Here is a 20,628-nt window from a genome sequence, read left to right on the forward strand (position 1 = left end):
ACACATAATCATCTCTCTCACCCCACAGTCCTTTTTTTTCTGCCTTAGCCACCTCCTTCTTTTCCAGCAAGCATTACTTTGGCGTATACAAATTAGCACATCTTCTTTTGACCTTGTGAGTTTGTTGCCTTTTAAATTAATTTTCTAGGTTAGCATATAGAGTAATGGATGGTTCATCATAGCATCTTCATGCATATGTGTTATGCTGTGTTGCCATTTATTCCTCTCCTTCGCTAGCCTTTCCTGTGCCTCCTCTACTTGGTTACCTTTCTTTCCCCAGTTAGTTTTCCCCTCTACTTTATTTCCTGTTATATATATTACATTGTTCTCTCTATTTCCCACCTCCATTACGATCTCTTCCTTCGCTCTCCCCAGTTTCTATTTTTGTGGACCTCCATATAGATCCCCCACATCTATTGAAATCTAGGTTCTACATATAAGAGAAAACAGGTAGCATCACTCAGTGCTGCTTTCTCTTACCGGTTCTGGTTTTACAAAATGCGAGTGTAGAATTTCTACTAAAAGATTTAGTATTTGGGGGAGAATGAAGAGGACAGAAGGCTGTATGCCTTTCTCTTCTATCTGGGCATTCATTCAGACATCAAACTAAGCAAAGGGAAAGACCGAGAGGAAAAGCCATGATTCTGCCTTCCCATTGTTCACAGTGAGGATGGCCCATAGGCTGTCAGTCAAAGCCCGGTGTGAGCTATGTTCTTGGATGATAATGAGAGCAGTAAGAGCCAGGGTAAGAAGCCCTTCATTCTGCCTGAGTATAGATATTAAAGTAGGTAGCATGCCACACACACGGGCCCTAGGGCATGCGGGTTTAACAGCCCTGCTTAGTTTCTTTCCTCTCTCTGGTAATATGCTTCTGGGCTTGGAGGAAGGATATTTGCAAGACCTTTTTTAGTCACACAGCCATCAATTCTTCACTGGGGTGACTAATGCTGTAAGTGGCATTTGTATCTGCTCTAAAAGTATTAGGAACAGACTTGCTCCTGCAGTAATGGGCGTTGCTGGCCATTATCCACATTTTCTTGTTTGAACTTATTATGCTTATGCTTTAGTAATCTACTGTTTGGTTTTCATTCTCTGCCGTTCCTGGAGTCTAACTCCAGAGTGTTCCATAAGGATAATTGATGGCTAAGGGGAAAGGAAGGCTATAGGATGCGCATGGAGGAATGTCACAGAAAGCAAGAGATCATTGTGGAAGGCTAGGGCTGAGGGAGAAGAAAAAACAATCTTCCCCCTGCTCTTTCGCCCGAGGTGGGGTATAGGTGGATATTAGGGAGGGTGTTAAGAAAGCTGCATAAAATCGAGAACTGATGACTATTGTCTCTCCATAAACCCACACATGCTAAGATATTTGCTCACCACCATTTGGCAGAGGATGGGAAAGGAAGGAGCCAAATGTTTTGGAGAGGGCAGTAAGTTTGTAATGAAACCTATGTTTTGGACCAAAAATCAAAAGAAAATGACCGCCATTTGGTGGAATTCTATAGACTAGAGAGAATGTGTGGTTAAAACCCCATCCTCCATTACTTCCCTTGATATGTGTTTTAAATTTGACCCCGTCTCTCCCAGCTGTGGGATTTCAGGTAAATCATAACCTGTCTGAGCCTCTCATTTGTATAAGAGGATAATAATTGTGCCCATTGGATTGCTATAACAAGGAAGGGTGGCATGTGTATACCTGTCCCTTTCCAACTACCCTGTAAATGGAAGGAGTTGTTCGGTTTTGATAGCATGCTGTTGTAATTAGGTCAGCTTTACTTTTTATTTCCCCACTATGAGTAGTGTGGGCTAGCACCTCTACCACAGGCAAGATGTGTGTGTGTGTGTGTGTGTGTGTGTGTGTGTGTGTGTGTGTACGCGTGCGCGTGTGTGAAACAGTAGAAGTAGTCTATAAAGCACCTAGTTATCTAGTAGAGGCTCAAGAAGTGGCAGATTACAAGACAGAGACATCTACTTTTCTGTATTCTAGAGCCTTGGTGGAATCTCAAATGTAAAGTATGGGCAGAAGAAAACAGCTCAGAACTACTTTTTTTTTTTAGTCTTCAGCCTGGCTATACACTTGATAAACACCCAGACAGAAAAAAAAACATTGTGGAGAAAAGAGATAAAAAAGGACATTTAGCTCTTCTTAGTCCAGTTCCAGTCCAGTTGGTCCATGGATCCTCTGACAGTCCTACTCCAGGGTACCCACCCATACCTCACTTCCTGGAGTTCCCATGCTTGGCCCTCTAATGTGACTGCTTATAGCCCATGCCTATGACTTCTCATCCCAGTTTGGATTTAAGACCCCAGGGAGACTGTATAGGATCACTTGTGTTCATCCCTTGTTGGACACAAATGCTCTCACAAAATCCCTAGTATATTGAATACTTACTTTAGGTCTCAGAATACCCTTGAAGCCCGAGGGTATTGGGCTTGTGTGTCATAGGAAGCTCAGTTGGAAGCCTAAAAAGGGAAAGCTTTCCTCGCTGTCCTTCTAAAAGGCTGCATTGCATTTTTCTTTACTCAATAAATATTTGTTGAATATCTGCCGGTTACACGCAGAGCAATTTACTTGGTTCTCTTGGGGATACAGAGATGAGTCCCACCTGGATCTTGCTCTCAAGTTGCTCCCATTCTAATAGGGGAGAAAGAGCCATGAAAGCAAAGAGCCAAAGTACAAGATTCAAAGTACAAGACAACCAGTGCCTTCAGAACTGGAGAAAGGAACTTGGAGAATCTTAAGCTTCCTAAGAGACATGGCACTTAAGCGGATGCAATTTGGGGCATGTGGGAATAGGATAAAGAGGATCTTGGAAAGATGATTCATTGCAAGACATGCACACAGAACAATAAATAATAATGTTTGTCTAGACGGTAGCATATGTGAAGAAGAATGGTGGAAAGCAAGATCAGAAAGGACTGCTAAAGCCCAATGGAAGAGGGCATAGTGAATGCCAACTTAGGCATTTTGGGTATTACCGGCAGGCAACAGGGGGCATGAAATTGAAATCCATTTATTGAGAGGTAATAAGAAGGTGGAAGAAAGGAAGGGAGAGACTGATAAAGAAATTGAGACTTCCGTAGTATTCCCAAAGAAACATACAAAAGTTAGCAAAGAAAGGCAAAGGTTTACAGACTGATACCATCTGCTGATTCATCTGCAAAACAGTCCAATCTTCCTATTGTACTGGCAGAGAAATGAACCGCTGACTTACACAAGCTAGTTTTAGTATTAAGATGAGAAACCAGGTTTCTTGACTCCTAGTTATATGACTTCTTTCCGCGCTTTGCCAGTTTGACATTGTGGCTTAACAGTGACTGAGACAAATTAGAGGCAAGAAAGAACAACACCGGGGTCTTTCAGCCAAGAAAACTCTTTGCTGCTACTTCAAAGCATGACTTGTAATGAATCATCAAGTTGAAGTTGCATATAAAAGGGCCTAATGAGACGAACAGCTAATGGTGCTTACTTTCAGGCCCTAGTTAGATGTCCATTTGGATGTGGCTGTAAAGGTAGTGAGTGAGGCTGCTGTTATGAGGATCATATCTGCTATACTCCTCAAGAGAAATGAGCCCTAGGCTAGGCATGGCTTCAGGTAGAAATAATTCTAGCTCTGAAAGTGTAGTGTCTTTCCTATCAAACTCCCTCCTCCAGTAACTAGTGGAAATGGAATATCACTGCCATCTCTGCTCATGTGTGACCTGCAAGGAGGAAGCGGGTTTGGGTGGCTTACAACTTTACAGCCCACACTGCCCATCATCACATGAACCAGGGGAACACTGACATGCCCAGGTGCAAGTCCTGTCCTAGTCAAACTAGGACTGCTGAGGATCGATCTGGGTACTGCTTATTTAAAGGTCTTCCCGTGTTCTCATGTGCAGCCAGGATTGAAATCCACTGCACCTCTGGTAACTGGAACTACATAGGTTGTAGAAATCACATGCACATGGATCTGTTAATGGTAAGCGTTGAGGTTCCTTTTCATTTTGGAGTGTTTTCCTCAACGGTAGAAAAGGCATAACATTTGTGCAGAATGATGCCCAGTCTTAACTATGAAAACTGAGAAAAGCACTAAATGCGGTGTTAACGATACTTGGATCAGAACTGGTGTTTGGTAATAAAAGTAGCCAGAACTGGAACTGTGTGAGATCCTGGTATTAATCCCCACACTGCAAAATCAGTCAATAAAAATAAATAGTAAATATTGTTTTACTTATTTTTTTTTACTGTTAATCATTATTATCATTTGCAATTTTCTATTACTGCTACTAATAACAACATAGCAGGCATCGGGAAAGAAGTGGACATGAAAATAGAAAATAATTTTCAATCATTACTCTATTACAATCTGGTAATGGGTAAATAGATTTACCATTCTGAGCCTCAGTTTCCTTCTCTGTAAAATAGAAATGACACGAAGTCTCTATTCTTTCCTTCTCAGATGACTATGAACATCATCTGGGAGAAGGTTTCAAACAGTATAAATTTGTTAGGCAAGAAAAGCAATTATTATTACTTTGATGATCTTTTTTAATGCAGTTGTAGAAAATCACCCTGATGCTAACTATGGTGAATAGTATGTCCATAAATATAAGCTAGAGCCTAGATGGGAAGATAGAAATTCTCTGTAAACAGGAATAATGTTTTGCTCATTCCTCTACTAGTATACTACATATACTGTACTATCAGAATTCTGCCTTTTCTCCTGAGATTTTTCATATGTAACTCAGATTTGAACTGGCTCTAATAAAACCTAATTATGGTAATTTTTGATTTTTTGCAAATTTCATACTTGCAAATACACCATTTTTATAATATTTACCACCTCCTCCCCATAACTCCTCCTAGATCCCTCTTTCCTCTCACCCCTTTCAAATTTGTTTCCTCTTCTTTATTTTTATAAAAACCTACTGAGTCTGATTTGTATGATCCATGTTCTCCTGAGTATGGGGACCATCCACTAGAATGTGTTTGCCCTACCAAGAGCCATAGTGTAAAGAAAACTGACTCTCCTTTCCATAGTAGCTAACAGCTGTCAGCATCTCCTCAGCTAGGTGTGGACTTACATGCCCCTCCACTCTCCATCCTGGAATGTTGACTAGCTTGATCTTATGCAGGTCTTGTACATATAACCCCAGCAGCTGTGAGCATATGAGTGCAACAGTCTTGCAATGTCCAGAAGACACCGCATTGCTCTTATAATCTTTCCATTCTTTCTTCTGCAATGATCTCTGAGCCTGAGAAGAAATGTGAAACCATGAACACCTATTCTCTGCACTTTGACTACTTGAGTTTCTGTGTTAAATGTTATCCATGGAACAAATAGACTGCTCTGATGATACCTGACTGTTACATTAATCTGTGTATATAGAGAAATGGATTATAGGTCAGTTTAATTCTATGTTTATTTATTGATAGCAGTAGGCTTTACCCCTTGACCCAGTGAACTCCTAAACCATGGATTTGAGACCATCCTTAGTACCAGGCATATGCTTCTTCCTCTTGAGACCCTAAATTCAATCAGAAAGTAGTTGGTTACTTCTGTTACATTCATGTCATTATTGCAACCATGATCATATCTTTCCAGGCCAGTTGTTATTTTAGCGTATACGATTTACAACTAAGTATGACCACTGATAACTTTCCCCCCAGCAGCCTACATATATCTTCTGGTATTATGAAAGCTAGTCATCAGACAGGAGGCTTCCTGATCAGTACTAACTTTATTTCTCCACATCCTGTGTTCAAAGTACGTGGTATTTTCAGCAAAAGGGTCTTACCATCAAGTTTTGGTGGGCAACCAAGAGCAATTGCAATAGGCTGTGTTGTCCTGGGATCTCAAAGACACTTCTGATCAACAAATTGAGGGGAGGTATCTCACACCTGACAGCAGGCTTTTTATTTGGTAAGTTATGGCTTCTGGAAAGAGCTTTATTCCCTGTATATGGTGACTCCAATTAAATTATTTTACATATTTAGAAATCTTATAAAATAATAGATCTCCATATAGCCTTTTCAAACATCTTTAGTGTTATATTTCCCTACTTGTACACACTCTTAAGGAATGGATCTGGTGCTTATGATGTGAGCAAGATTAGGAATCGATAGAAGGAAAGAAGTAAAAATCATCTAACACTTATTCATGCTTGTTTTGGATAGTATATCATCTAACTTTTTATAATCACCTTATGAAATGAAATTGTTATATACCAATTTCCCAAGTGAGAAAATTATAGTCAAAGACATTAAATCACTGTCCAAGTTCTCACTGCTTGGAAGTTTATAAATGTAAGTTTCTGTCCCACCCAGTCCCAAAGCCATTCAATCTCAAATAAACACACAAAGGTTTAATGTTAATCATAAACTGTTTGGTCTATTGCTCAGGCTTATTACTGTCTAGCTCTTACAACTTAAATCAACTTGCAATTCTTATCTGTAGTTAGCCATGTGACTTTCAGTGAGAAATTCTCATCTTGATTCCTCTGTGTCTAGTCAGTAACTGACTAGTAACTCTCTGACTTTCCTCCTCCCAGAATTCTCCTAGTCTAGTTGCTCTGCCTATACTTCCTACCTGGCTACTAGACAATCAGCGTTTTATTAAACCAATATGAATGACAAATATTTACAGTGTATAAGAGCATTAACCCACAGCAGAAATAGCAGAATAAAGCCACACATCCAGGTCTTCACAATTCTAGAACGTCTGTATTTTCTTCTGTGGCGTACTGTAGCTCAGACTCAAAATAACCACACAGAAACTATATTATTTAAATCACTGCTTGGCCCCTTAGTTCTAGCTTCTTATTGGTTAACCCCTACATATTAATTTAACCCATTTTTATTAATCTGTGTATGGCCACGTGGCTGTGGCTTATCGGCTAAAGTTCTGGCATCTGTCTCCGGTGGGGCTACATGGCATCCTTCTGTCTCTGCCTCATTTCTCCCAGCATTTAGTTTAGTTTTCCCTGCCTATCTAAGTTCTACCCTGCTATAGGCCCAAAGCAGTCCTTTATTAAACAATGATATTCACAGCATACAGAGGGAAATCAGCATATTAATATAACCTAAAATCAAGACTTGTTTTGATGGGGTAGTGAAGAGACCAGTTTGATAGAGTAGGCTTGGTAGGTAATGTCTGGTAGTTATTCCTGAAACAATGATTTGTAGCTAGTTTAAAGGAGGCCTTGAATTATGTTGAGAAGTTTGAACTTTATCCTGTGCATTTTAGAGTTACTGAGAAGGACTTGAAGAAAAATAAAACTGTGTAAACTTTAGTAAATCCTATAGCAAGCAGTATTATGTAGATGGAATTTGAGTTTTTAATTTTACTTTAAGCGTCTTGCAGAAAGAATGAAAATTAAGATCTAATATTAAGCAAATATCAAGATCTAATCCACTTCATTATTACACATATGGCTATATTAATATCATCTTCATTGAGACACAAGTACTTTTTGGTGGAGTTTTGTTTCCTTCATTCTTGTTGAGACAGAGTCTCCCTTTGTAGCTTAGGCTTGCCTGGAACTCACTATGTAGACTAAGGTGGCCTCGAACTAATGTCAATCCTGTTGCTTTAGAGTCCTCAGCACTGGGACTTGAGTGACCATGCCAAGCTTTATGAATTCATTTTTACTTTATTTCAATATACATTTTTGTCTTGACCTTGTCCAAGTTCTTGTCAGTTTATATGCAATATGTGTTAGTTGCTTGTAAGAGTAAATTGTTTGGTTAGCTTTTGTAGTTCTGGCTGATATTTTGCTATGTATGTTTTGTGCCAATTGGTTTTTCTTATTTTTTATCTTGGATGAATTCTTGTAAGGTTTTTTTCAAAGTGGAATTACTAGATAAACATGTATGAATTATTTATTACCTATGCATAATTTTGTGTTACATCCAGATTGTTCCAAAATACTTGATAGGTATCTAGATAGAATCAGTCCAGTTTATCGTGCCACCAGCAGGATGTACCTGTTTTTAACATAATCCTGCCAGTACCATTTCATAAAAACTATTTGTTTATTTCTTCCAATTAAACTGTAAGCCAGAAATGTGGAGATAGCAACGTGAGGTAGAAGAGTACTTTAGCACTAAAAGGACCTGGAATTGTTTGAGGTTTATTTTAGTTTTCATTTTATGTACATATGTATGTTGATGTGCACATGATACAGTTGCCCACAGAGTCCAGCAGAGAATGTTGGGTCTGGAGTTGCAGGTTTTGCTAAGCCTCCTGACATAGGTGCTAGGGATGCAGTTTGTGTCCTTTGGAAGAGCAGTAGATACTTTCAACTGCTGAGTCATTTCCCCAGTCTCAGGATCTGATTTTAGTAGGGATGAATTTATCAGATTTAAGTTCCTCATCAATCACCTACTCTATGGCATTAATCACCTACGATGTGGCTGGCACTGTAATAAACATACTAGCTCCTAACTTAGTCCCTTTGATCTCTATAAACAAATGTGTTGCTACTCTGAATTGTAAAGCCAAGGAAATGTAGAATTAGAAAATTCGTAACAAATGTAAGGTACATGAAATTGTACAGTCTAGGTTGGAATGTAAGCTTTCTAAAGGGCATCAGCCAGAAGAATTTTAAAACAAAAATAGAGTTGTTGTTAGCTAAGAAGAAATGGGGACCAGAGAAGATGACCCAGCCAACCCCAGGTCATTGACTGACATTTAGTGTTCTATTTGGGCGACTATTTATGTCCTTGTTATTGCTTTCTCTTTTAGGAGATACTGACTGTTTCAGCAAAGTTCGGCCCCCAGGAGAAAAGCAAACAATCATCCGTCCTCCAGTGAGACCCCCAGACCCTCCTTGCCGGGCCAGTGTTTCACAGAAGCCAGAACCAAAGCCAGATACTGTGGCTGGCAATGCAGGGGAAATCCCATCATCTGTGTAAGCAATGTTTTCCCTCAACTTGATCTAAGGCCTATGCTGACCACTAGAAGTGCCTTTAGGGTCGCCATCTCTGGTTGCTAAGTGTATACAGCAGACAACTCTGGAACATCATTCTCTTTATAATCTAGGAGACTATCCAGTGTCATCCCTGTGTGGAATATTCCATTCAGTATCCAAAGTTGGGCTATTTCACTACATATCAAGACTTTTTCAAAGTCTTATATAAAGATTCATTTGTTCTTAGCTGCCCTGATGTCTGTGGAGGAAGAAAAATTACTTTCAGTTTTCTGCTCTAAAAATCTTTTCTATTTTGTGTTATTGCTACTGGTTATTCAAGTAATTTAATGAGCATGTAATTTTTGTCATTGTACTTGTGCTTGGGGCTTTTTTCTTTCTTTCTTTCTTTCTTTCTTTCTTTCTTGCAAGGGTACATTTAAAAAAATCATCCAAAATGACTCAGGTCCTCTAAAGATCCTCTTACAGGATACCCAATAGGCCCTCTGGTTGCGGAGCCAGGGAAAAAGCAGAGCCAAGAAACCAGCTGTGCTTGGCCATAGCTAGCCTGACTGGCCTCTCCTCATGCCCTCCTAAGACCGTCTTTCTGGACCATTAGCACATCACGTCCAGACCCTTCTTTTTCTTGTGTCTTTTATTTTCCATAATTGTAAAACTTAGAGAAATATCAAAGCCTCCACAACTTCCACTAATTAGCAATGTGTATTTGCAAAGCTCCTTCAGTCACACTTTGAAACCAAAGACTGTTTTCATTTATTTTTCCAAAGACAGGTCTGAGTGAGTCTCAGACTTTGCCATTCTGGATCTATAGGTAGTAAAGGATCTTATTTTTTTGCCCTGGGGTGCCTATGGCTTCAGAACCATTTCTCATTCTGATATTCGAGTTTTGCCCTGGGCTTTTTGCGAGCAAGGGTAGGGCCTGGTATTGATGACCTATCTGGTACTGAGTGTCATGTCCTTTCCATTGGTCTTTGTTTCTCACATGTATTCCACTGTAGCTCATCAGACTTGCTTGGCTTCTATTTGCAGGGTGGCATCCAGGACCAGATTCTTTGAAACAGCATCCCGGAAAACTGGAAGGTAAGAGACACAGAAGAGAGGGCAAATGGCGGTACTGCATGGATGCATCAAGTGCAGCTCATCAGGCTTTGCTCTTTCCTCCTCCTTTCCTGTTTCTCTATAGTTCTTGTTTTCTCCCCTCCTCTCTGTCCCTCTCTCCCTTTTCCTCTCCCACCTTTCTCCTGCAATCATTGTAGATTGGCTTCTATTTCTTATCAGTGTCCTGCCTTTTTCTCTTGCTTGTTCTTACATGTGTCTCTGCCATTCTCAGTTTTTCTGCCTCTTTTTGCACTTCTCGCCCTGTGTTCTCTTTATGCCATCCTTCTTGCTTTTCTTAACTTGTGTCTCTGTTGTCTCTTTTCTTACTCATTTTTTCCATTTCTTCTGCTTCTCGTTCCCTTTCACAGACATACATGTGCATGTACTCTGTTGTATGTACACACATGTGGTCCTAGTTAGAGTTACTGTTGCTGTGATGAAACACCACGACTAAAGCAACTTGGGGAAGGAAGGGTTTACACTTTCACATCATAGTCTATCACTGAAGGAAGTCAGGACAGGAACTCAAGCAGGGCAGGAGCCTGGAGGCAGGAACTGATACAGAGGCCATGGAGGGGTGCTGCTTACTCGCTTGCTCCACGTGACTTGCTCAGCCTGCTTTCTTATAGAACCCAGGAGTACCCACAATGGCTGCTACCCCCAATCAATCACTAATAAGAACATGTTTTGCACACTTGCCAAAAGCCTGATCTTATGGAGGCATTTTCTCAGTTGAGGCTCCCTCCTCTCAGATAGCTTGTGTCAAATTGACATAGAACTAGCCAGCGCACATCCCAAAGCTATGCTGAAAAAAAGAAACCTTGCACCAATGAAGGTCTTTTTGTTGCTATTATTTTACTTACTTAGACATCATAGTGTATAAGGTCAGCTGACAAAGGCTTGTAGAATATAGCATTCTATTGTCTATGGGTTCAGAGTAAATATGGCTCCCATTTCAAAAGTTGACTAAATGATTATCAAACTGACCATCCATCTAAATCTCTTGAAAAATTGTTTAAAAAATCCCAGATTCCTGGCTTCTCCTCTACACTCACTAAAATTGATCTTTTGGCTGGTACATGAGAATCCATTATTTCTGCCTTTTGTCATCCCTCTTCCCTATTTCCTTTCTCCTTCTTTTCCTTCTGTTCGTCCTTCCTTCTATTGGTTTTTAATTTTTTTCCAAATGCTGGTACAAACTGTTCAAGCTCTGGGCATTTGGGAGCATTTACACAAAAGCATCCAGAGGAATGGTTACTTAGTCTTCAAGGTGTTTGCTGTGAGTTTGTTTCATGTGGCTAATCTGAGAATTTTTTTAGTTGTGCTTCTTGGCCAAGAACAAGAGTTAATGTTTTTAGGCTGCCAGCCTAAAAATGGAGCCAGGATAGGTTTGACATTCTCTTCCCAATACCATGAATCGAATTCACCAGGATGTGATTCCACATGGCAAGTCACCACAGGCAGCTCTGGGATCAGCCAAATTCTGTTTAGACAATAACTTATCATTTATTTTTACCAGAACAGATGAAAGTGAGGCTAAATCCCTTATTTCTTTTACCAGAGGATGGAAAATGAAGAGGTTTTGGAGTGGAACTGGGAATTATATCTCAGTGCTAAAGTATTTGTACATTGTGCTTGAAGCCTTGAGTTCCACAGAGTGGGGCGAGGCAGGGGGGGAAAGAGAGGTTCTTAATAGAGTTGCCTCCCGTGAGTGACACTACTTCCTCCCTCCCTAGGATAAAGAAATCCTTTGAGAAATAAACACCAGAGAAATTGAAGGAAATAAACTGGAATGAACAAAAAGAATCAGGCATATTGAAGAGTTAATACATGAGCTGGGGCTTGATCAAATAGAAATACACAGCAAAATTTGGGGATTGATCTGTATCTTAGTTCAGGCTGTCAAGACAGTAAGAAGGGAATATTTAAGAGGCATGAACAAAGTCTAGTAGAATTTCTAGTGAAGGCTAACTTTCAGTAGGAAAACCATTGCCAAACTGATGTTGAGGGCATGGAAAGACATTAGCAAGGGGGTAGGATTTGTCATCCAGTGCTCAGGGCAGACTTAGACCAAGCACAACGCCGGAAGGCCTTGTCCAACAAAGCAGGCACTTCAGCCTATGCTATTCAATCCACTCTTTATCTGGGCTTCTCAAACCTAGCCTTAATCCTGTTCTGTGTCCTAAGAATCACCTTGGAAGGAATGTAAGTAAGGCTAAAACATACCCGCCTTCAATCTTGGCTAGCTGTAGGTTTTTCTTACTCAGAAGCTGCTTAGGAAAAATATTCTTCCTACCTTGAATCCACCACTACCAGCAGTGTATTCACAGGCTGGCCACTGAGCAAGATGTTCCCAGTCACGTGGCTGATCCCTTATATGGTCATTGTTGCCTACCTCTTCTATCATCTTGCCTTGCCGCTTTTAGTTTTTCCTTTGCATGCTTGACTGTAGCCTGTCATTTTGATAGCATCTGTTCCTCATTCTCTTGCCCTCTTCAACAGTTAAAAAGAAAAAAAAAACTCAAAGGAAATATTATTAGAGATTTGTCAAGAAGAAAAGGGAAGAGAGAATATTCCATAAGGCAATGTAGCTTCAGAAGTGATTAGTGTTCCACTTTGTCTATAATGTGGGGTTGAAAAGAAGAAAGCTTAGCTGAACGGAACACCAGGAAAATGGATTAGAGCCAGACTGCAAAGGTCTTGTATGACATATTAAGGTGTTTGCTCTTTGTATTGTAGTCTGCTGGGGTCAGGCCGTTGAAGATATTTAGGTAGTTGTGCACATTCTGAGCTGGCTGAGTTGTAAAAAGATCACTCTGGTGGTAAAGATGGGAAGCAGGGAGACCAATTAGGAAACAAATCTTGCCGGCAGGAGCTGATGGAAGGTCTGACCTAAGGTGTTGCTGTGGGAATGGAATACAGGGACAGATGTGTGCGCTCGGTTCCAGCAGACCCTGCTGACTTTTCAGATGGGAGGCACTGTGGAAGTGCTGAGAGAGATAAGTCTAACTTGGGCAATTTGGTAGATGGCACAACAATTAATCATAAAGAAACAGGTTTTGTGAGACATTTGCTGTGCTCAGGTTCAGACAGTCCCTGTGAAGACACTGTGAGACATCCAGGTAGAGATGCCCAGTGAGTAACTGCAACCTAAACTAATTGTCAGGGTGGGGCCTGTACAGATTTAGTAATAGAAATGCTAGGGACGACCAATGTTTTATAGAATTCTAGTGTGGGGCATCACATATATACTGTATGAGTAGTGACACTTTGGAAGAAGATTCCCAATAGTTGGTGGTAATTAAAACCATGAATACGAATAAGATAATTTGGGCAACTAGTTATAAGTAGTTTCAAGAGATGAGAGAAAAGTAGAAGGCTGTGGCTATAGCTGGGGGAACCAGCTGTTATGTGGGATGCTCTGGCTATATTGCTAGGAGATTTCTTTTCTATGGTTGTCTCTTTCTCCCAGTTCTCAGCTGAGTATGGAAGGCGAATTTAGGGCTGATCAGCAGGCTGACCAGAGCTTGTGTGGTTTTTGTAAGACCAAGGAGGACTTATGTTTTACACGGTACTGACCCCTGCCTTCTTGTCCTTCTAACCAGCAGTGATAATCATGCGATGTGTACTGTGGTCTTGGGTCAGCTTCTGTCTTGTGTCTAGTTTCCCATAGTCTACTACTCAAAAAATTGTTTTAGCTCCTGAAAGGTGGCTTCGTGTCTAGAATAGTGGGTTCTCTAAACCTTCCCAACCTAGAAGAATGGAACCAAATGCAGTAAACGATCTGAGCAGAATAATTTCCCCCTAACCAAGTGACTTGTTTACCATTAACCTTTTCAGTCCTGACTTCAAGGGCTTCATTGAGCTCTCTTTCTTTTGCCCACAGCTCTCAAGGAAAACTTCCTGGAGATGAGAGCTGAGGCCACAGGTATGTTGTTTCTACCCTTCATGACAAAATGTTCAAATAAGCCCTTTTCATGGCTAGGACTTTGAAGACTAGAATATCACACAAGTCCAGAGGGTAGGACCTTACTCCATGTCTCAGTTTGCTCCCCTAAAATTACATACTTTATTTGTGCGGTTTCATATGATTTGCAGTTTTCTTTCCCTGCCATTTCCCCCTCCACTATATTACTGTAAGATTGCTTTTCAGCCGAATTCATTAGAAATCCCAGGCTGGATATTTTGGCCAAGCATGTTTCCTTTTCCAAATCTCAGTTTCTGTTTGTAAAATGAGACGATGGACCTGCCTGCCTCCGCTATTGTTTGAGTCTCTAAGGATGCCAGTGACTTCCTCTTTGATATTTAGACAAATGTCAATGTGTCTATAGTGGGACTTCATTCCTTGAGACCAAGTAACTACTTCAGTTCTTCCCACCTGAACCATCCTCTGTGGTCCTTTATGTTCATTTGAGTGTGCAGAACTTTCATATCCATGATCTCATTTGATCCACATCCCATGCCAGAAAGAAGGAGGATACTATGTGTTCCAACTCAACAAACAAAGGAACTTAAGTTCAGAGGGGATAAGTGACTTGCTAAGGTCACAGGAGGCTTGGGGGTCAGGGAAATGTCTTTCTCTGCGTAAGACTTTGATTGCTTGGTTATCAGATCTCTGGCATGACATGAACCAATGTGAACATTAATGAGGTCCAAGTATCTGGAGTTTGGCTTGCCATGTGCTCCTTAGCCTTCTGTGTTTTCCTGTCACTGCCAGTCCTCCATGGCCTAGCGATAGATAAGCTGCGTCTTATCAGCCTTAAGAATGAAGGCCTGGGCAAAGGAAGTTTGGAGATACCGAAAGGAGCGCAAAGGCAATGACTAAGATGCAAGGGAGGAGAACGGAGCGGCAGGCTCAGAAGTTTTAGTATCAGGATTTTGCTTCCCCTGTTGGTAGATTGTTTTAGGGAATTGGAGGTGGGCTCAAAGACAGTCTCTAGTCCTATTTAGAGCAGCCTTGACGTGCTGTTTGGGGTCTAAAGTACAAAGTCCCTTTTCCAGACTAGGTACTAGTTAGGGTAAGAAACTAGAGAGACACCCCTCCCCCTTTCTAACACCTGTTAAATATTCACCCAGGCTTACCTAACTCCCTATTTTTTTTCTTTTCATTTTAGGTTTGAAAGGACTTGGCCTCGAGGGACCCTTTCCAGGTTGGGGAAGGGTCTACTTCAAACCCATGTGAGCTATTTGGTGCTGAAGAGCAGCTCATTTCTGGCCTCGAACTCTCAGTGTCTGGGAAGCTATAAAATAGGGAGCACATGTCTGAGACATGTGTTTGTTTCTCCTTTGTATTCTCTCTTCATCTCCCCAGAATGTCTGTTGTGAGCAGCTCCAAGGACACTGGATGGCAGGATTCTCTTAAGCTCCAAGCTCTACTGACGTGAAAATACCCACTGACCCGTATTGAAGAGGGGAGCCCAGCTTTCCACTCTTCTCTGAACTTGTTGTCTCCTCAAAGGTCACTGGACTCTGACTGATTCAGGGCTAAAGACTGATCTTGGGGGCCTCACCCTGATCTAAAGGCTACCAGAGTTGGGGCCATTGTTTACCTTATTTGGAAGGGACTAGGGATGTTAGCTGAATATTGGAGAATTGTGTCATGTCTCTTTCTGAGAATATGGACACTAACTAGTACCAGATTGGCACTCTGGTACCATGACATGTTAATGATGTCCAGTGGGGCCAGGCCGCGTGGATCATTCCCACACAGTGTCCTTCACAGTGCTAAGCATGTGTTGCATGTCAAAGCTTAGGCTGTCTGGATTTTCCTTTTTCCTACTTTCACCTAATAGCTTCCTTTCCAGCAATCAACAAATAAAACAAAGCAGAAAACGTCTTTGTAAAAAACAAAACAAAACAAAACGGGGAGGGTCAAGTGTTAGGAAAAATTGTTAAGATTGACTTGAGTACGAGGAATTGTTGCTATTGCTTCTTATTTGCCTCTCGCTTACATGTTCTTTTATTTCTTGAAGAAAAAGCAAACAAGCAAATCTTATAAGCAAACAAAACTAATTCTTAGCCAAGTGCCTGTGGATTCTGGAACTCCATGATGCCCCCAAGATGACATATACAATTCCATGAGGGTAATGCCTTTTCTGAGCAGATGGTTCATAACATTCTACTGGATTTCAAATGGGACTGCAACCCAATAAAGGTTAAGAACCACAGCCCTTGAGATAAAAGACTCTTTACAGCCCATAAAGGGTTGGATTAGAAGGAACTTTCAAACGCATTTATACTAACAACAGCTTAGTTTACATGACGAGCAAGTTAGCGACCACAAGAGGACGAGATCCCAGGTGTCTGAGCTCCTACATAAGGTTCTTTTTAGTACACCACATTTATCGAGGAGGGGGGCCTTGTAGGTGGTGGCTTTAATGGTTCTTTTGGGAGGTATTGGCTTTTATTCTCTTTCTTGAGCCTCTCATATTTGCCAGCAAGTGGAAAATTCAAGCTACAAGCTGCTGGTCCTTTCAGCACTGCTGGAGTCACTGAAAGTGTACTAAAGCGAAAGCGGTGCAGGGAGTAGGAAATCTGAAGAATAGACATTTTTGAGGCCTGGTTTTTAGGGTGTTGGTGCTTCTGTTTCTGTGCAGATGCCCGGGCCCCGGCCTCTGAGGCTTGCGGGGCTCTTACTGAGTTCTGGTCTTAGAGCTGTATCCTCTCTGTTAATGAGAGAAAAGCCAGTATATGTGTAGAACTTGGTCACTGGAGTGAGCCAGGATCCATGAAGGATTAGGAAGACAGTTAGAGTCTAGTTTTCCTCAGGCAAAAGGCTGTGGTAAACCCTAAAAGTCTTAGAATACTATGGAGAGGCAGAGAAAGACACTGCAATCCCAATAGAAGAAGTTTCTAGAAACTTTGCACTGTGATTGCTATGTTATGTGGGACATGGATGAAAACTCAGCTGAGAAGGAGGGGTCCCCAGCTTTGGAGGCCAGGGGAGCAGTTGCTGGAGTGGCTCTACTTCTGCATCAACTTCCTTTGGAGAATGAAACAAAGTCTCTCCCTTTGACAACCTGCTTTAAAGAGCAATATGGCTGTGGTGAAGCATGCTGTCGTGAAGTGAGATTGGCCTGGTCCATCTCTGCTTGATACATAGATGCTCACTTCAAAGGGGGGATCAGAAGAGGCCATATGTGCGTGGGTATCTCTGGGAAATTAGCAACAACCCTAGCAAATAGGTGAGAGAACTGTTAAGTCTTGAACTGATAGTGACGACAGAAGCGCTAACACTTATTAAGCACCCACTGAATACCAGATACTTCAAATACCTTAGATGTCATGCTAATAAGAATCATGCAAGTACTCAGCTTCTTGTACAGACTAAGAGGGTACCAAGTTGTTACTGGCTCTAGTACACAGACATAATGTATACTAGAAGTGAGATTTCCATCCTGACCTCTAGAAATTTTCACCTTCAGCAATTTTCCCTATGTCATTCAGAGGTAGGTATTTAGACGGAGGACACATTGCTGGAGGTGAGTTGACTCTTGACTCCCATATACCTAACCAATATGGAAAGGAAAGCAGTGAGGGAGGGAAGTGGTGCAAGGCCGCCTCGTAAGGGAGTAGACCATAGGATGAAAGATAATTCCTAGTTGGGTTTTCTTTTCACTCTGAGTGCATCAGATTTTTAATATGTTTTAAGAGATCATCGAACCTCACCTTGTGAAGTGAAGAATTTGTTGTGATCGGTAGCTGTGAATTAGTCGCTGTAGTCACTTTCCAGAGAGAAAGGGTCCTTCCAGGTGTGGCTGTGTTTTCCCAGTACATCTCTACCTGTCACGTGTACAGTTTGATCAAGAGGACTGGTGATATCCATGCACGCACTTGGAGAGAACGGAAGTTCTCTGTGCCTTTGTGGAATTTGATGCCCTGGGGTCACCTTGCTACAAAGGTTTTCCGTGGTGAAAGCAAAAATCAGGGGTCATTTAATAAAAAGAAATTTTATTGAATTTTTATATTTCAAGTTGAAAGAGAGGTATTAAGAAGTATCCAGCCAGCACAGGACAAAAACTAAACATTCAATTTAAGAAACAAAATAGTGTCGTGTAAGAGTGCTTTGGAAGTAATGGGTTACAATAGGGAAGCATCTTCCCCTTTTCAAGACATTACTTTATTCTGTAAGAACTACACAAAGTAAAGGAAGTAGTTCGGCAACTCATGAAATAATTGCTTTTGAAAGAACATGGACCAGTGAAGCTGTTATTAAAGAAGGAGCAGACAATTGACCTTGACACATTAGACGCCTACCTACAAAAGCTTTAGCAACAACAGCAACGGAAAATCCAGAGTGGATCTAAATAACTTAACAAGATATTGTCAATGAAGTAAAGCCTTCATTTTCATATGAAATTGCCTATATGAACTATGAGTGTGAAATAAGAGAAAAGAATTAGATCCTTGAGCCCACTCATGTGATTTTCAATTAAGTGCTTGAATAAATGTCCTCCATCTGCAGTCTCATGATGGAAACAATCTTTCGGCATATCAGGAATGATGGTGCACCCACCATCTTCCTCTCACGCTGTCTTGTAAAAACATTCAAAGAGAACTCGGCACAAACTGTTTTTGAACCCAAGAGTCTTAATCTATTCAGCTTTGCCATTCTCTCAGGCTGTATAGCATCAATAAGTGATAGCTAGCAAGTCTGTCTTGTAGGTAAGGAAACTTGAGGTCCAGGGAGGTAAAAATGACTTACCCATAAGAAGACTCTAGAAATTGATTAAAGTCCAAGATTGGGAACTGCAAATGGCTTTCTATTTACCACAGTGCCACAAAATTAGTAGTGAAAACAAACCTCTGGGCTAGAGAGATGGCTCAGCCATTAAGAGTGCTGGTTGCTCTTCCTGGGGTCCTGAATTCAGTTCCCAGCAACTATATGACAGCTCACAACCATCTATAAGTATAGTCACAGGGGATCCAATGACCCCTTCTAGTTTGCAGAAGTACACGCAGACAAAATACCCATATACAGAAAATTTATAAATAAATAAATCTTCAAAAGAAAATGAATCCCAAATATAAGTGGAGATGTTTTAAAATAGGATTAATGAAAATATCAGTTTTGGCCTTAGCATTACCTGGCAACTCATTAGAAATGCAGATTCCTCGGATCGACCTGAGACATCTGGAATATGAATCTGTATTTTAACAAGACCCCACAAGAGATTTCTATGCACATTAAAATTTTGAGAAACACTTGGCTTAGTCTGCTCTAATCTGTTGAGAGTCCATAACGCTCTGCTTCTTTCATCGGTTTGCACGTGGCCTGCAACTGTGTTGACAAGTGAATGAAGTTCCTCTATGTCCAAGAATAGCAGGCCAAGTCCAGGGAATAAGCAGACTGAAAGTGACTTGGCTGTCAGACTGTGCAAGGGAAGCAGTGCACAGACATGTGGCAGTTGGATGGAGCTTTTCAGGAGCTCTGTGGTTGTGACTCAGCTTTGTTACGTCCTCTCTGAGATGCTGAGCGTGCCGTGCACATCGTCTCGTCTACCTTTTGTCTCAGAGGGTCTTTGCAACTTTCAGACTCAGGCCATGATGTAATGCCAGTGGGCAACTCTGCTGCTCTTCAGCCAGGTTAGCATCGTCATTTCACAGAAGAAAGGCAATACTGGGAGGACTTTTTTTTTTTTCAAGACAGGGTTTTTCTGTGGCTTTGGAGCCTGTCCTGGAAGTATCTCTTGTAGACCAGGCTGGTCTCGAACTCACAGAAATCCGCCTGCCTCTGCCTCCCGAGTGCTGGGATTATAGCAAAGCAGTGGTAACAGAAATTTGCAAAGACCAGGAGGAGCCTAGCTCGTTAATTGGCTGCAAATTAGTTAATTTTCAAATTCAAGTATAACAAAGAATGCAGAGTTTCAAGATTCAACTGCTTTCAGGCCACCTACTGGATGAATCCACTTGTATTGTGGCTAAGGCTTTGCATGATTTAGTAAAAACAAGATTCCTTGCCTCAGGTTTTTAGAGGATGCTTTGGCAGTGGGAGAAGAAACTTAGAATCATTGTCTGCTGCTTACCCCTCCAGGTGAGTCTAATGCCCAGTATTTGAGAGCCACTGGCTTCAAGGTAACTTCTTACAGGTGGACAAACAAACTCATCGAGGGCGAAGGACTTGCATAAGGCTGTACCCAAGGGTAGAAACTACCCTCCCCCCTTTATAATACCATTCTACAGGACTTCCCTTAGGTGATCTATTTGCCATAGTCTAGACACCTGCTCCCAACAGCGAGCCACCCACGCAGAGGAGGTGTGCTGTATTGTCATCTGGGTGTTTTGTTTCTGTCATACATCCACAAGCCTTCCTTTTGAGTGCCCACACAGCCCTTCTCACCTCAGAGCAGGAGTGAGTTTCCCATTTTGTTGCTGCTCAGAAGGGTATCATAGCGTAGGAGGCAGAGTGGGCCTTGAGTCTTTCAAATCCTCCTACGCCGTGCTGTTTCTCTAGAGGAGAAGAGGCAGGCCTGCAGACCTTTAGTTTTTCTCCTGAGAAATGTCATGAGCTCTAAGTTCTTGGATTTTTACTTGTAAACCTGGCCTTTAACTATCTCTCCTGGTTCAAACCAGATTGATTATTTTTCCTGTTGGAGTATAGAAGAGTTTTGTGACTTAAAA

General features: G+C 41.3%; 1 protein-coding gene across 1 annotated transcript in view; it reads left to right on the top strand.

Annotated features, from left to right (window-relative positions):
• The window catches only part of Ophn1 (oligophrenin 1), a 347,400-nt gene extending 328,188 nt beyond the window's left edge, over positions 1-19,212 (top strand). Inside the window, exons 22-25 of the mRNA XM_075958789.1 lie at positions 8,727-8,892; positions 9,940-9,990; positions 13,895-13,936; positions 15,123-19,212. Coding sequence (XP_075814904.1) covers positions 8,727-8,892; positions 9,940-9,990; positions 13,895-13,928 — 251 coding nt within the window. The 3' untranslated portion in view covers positions 13,929-13,936; positions 15,123-19,212. The remainder of the gene's footprint in view (positions 1-8,726; positions 8,893-9,939; positions 9,991-13,894; positions 13,937-15,122) is intronic.
• Positions 19,213-20,628: the final 1,416 nt, after the last annotated feature.

This window comes from Microtus pennsylvanicus, chromosome X, assembly GCF_037038515.1.
Source record: "Microtus pennsylvanicus isolate mMicPen1 chromosome X, mMicPen1.hap1, whole genome shotgun sequence".
Taxonomy (NCBI): Eukaryota; Metazoa; Chordata; class Mammalia; order Rodentia; family Cricetidae; genus Microtus; species Microtus pennsylvanicus.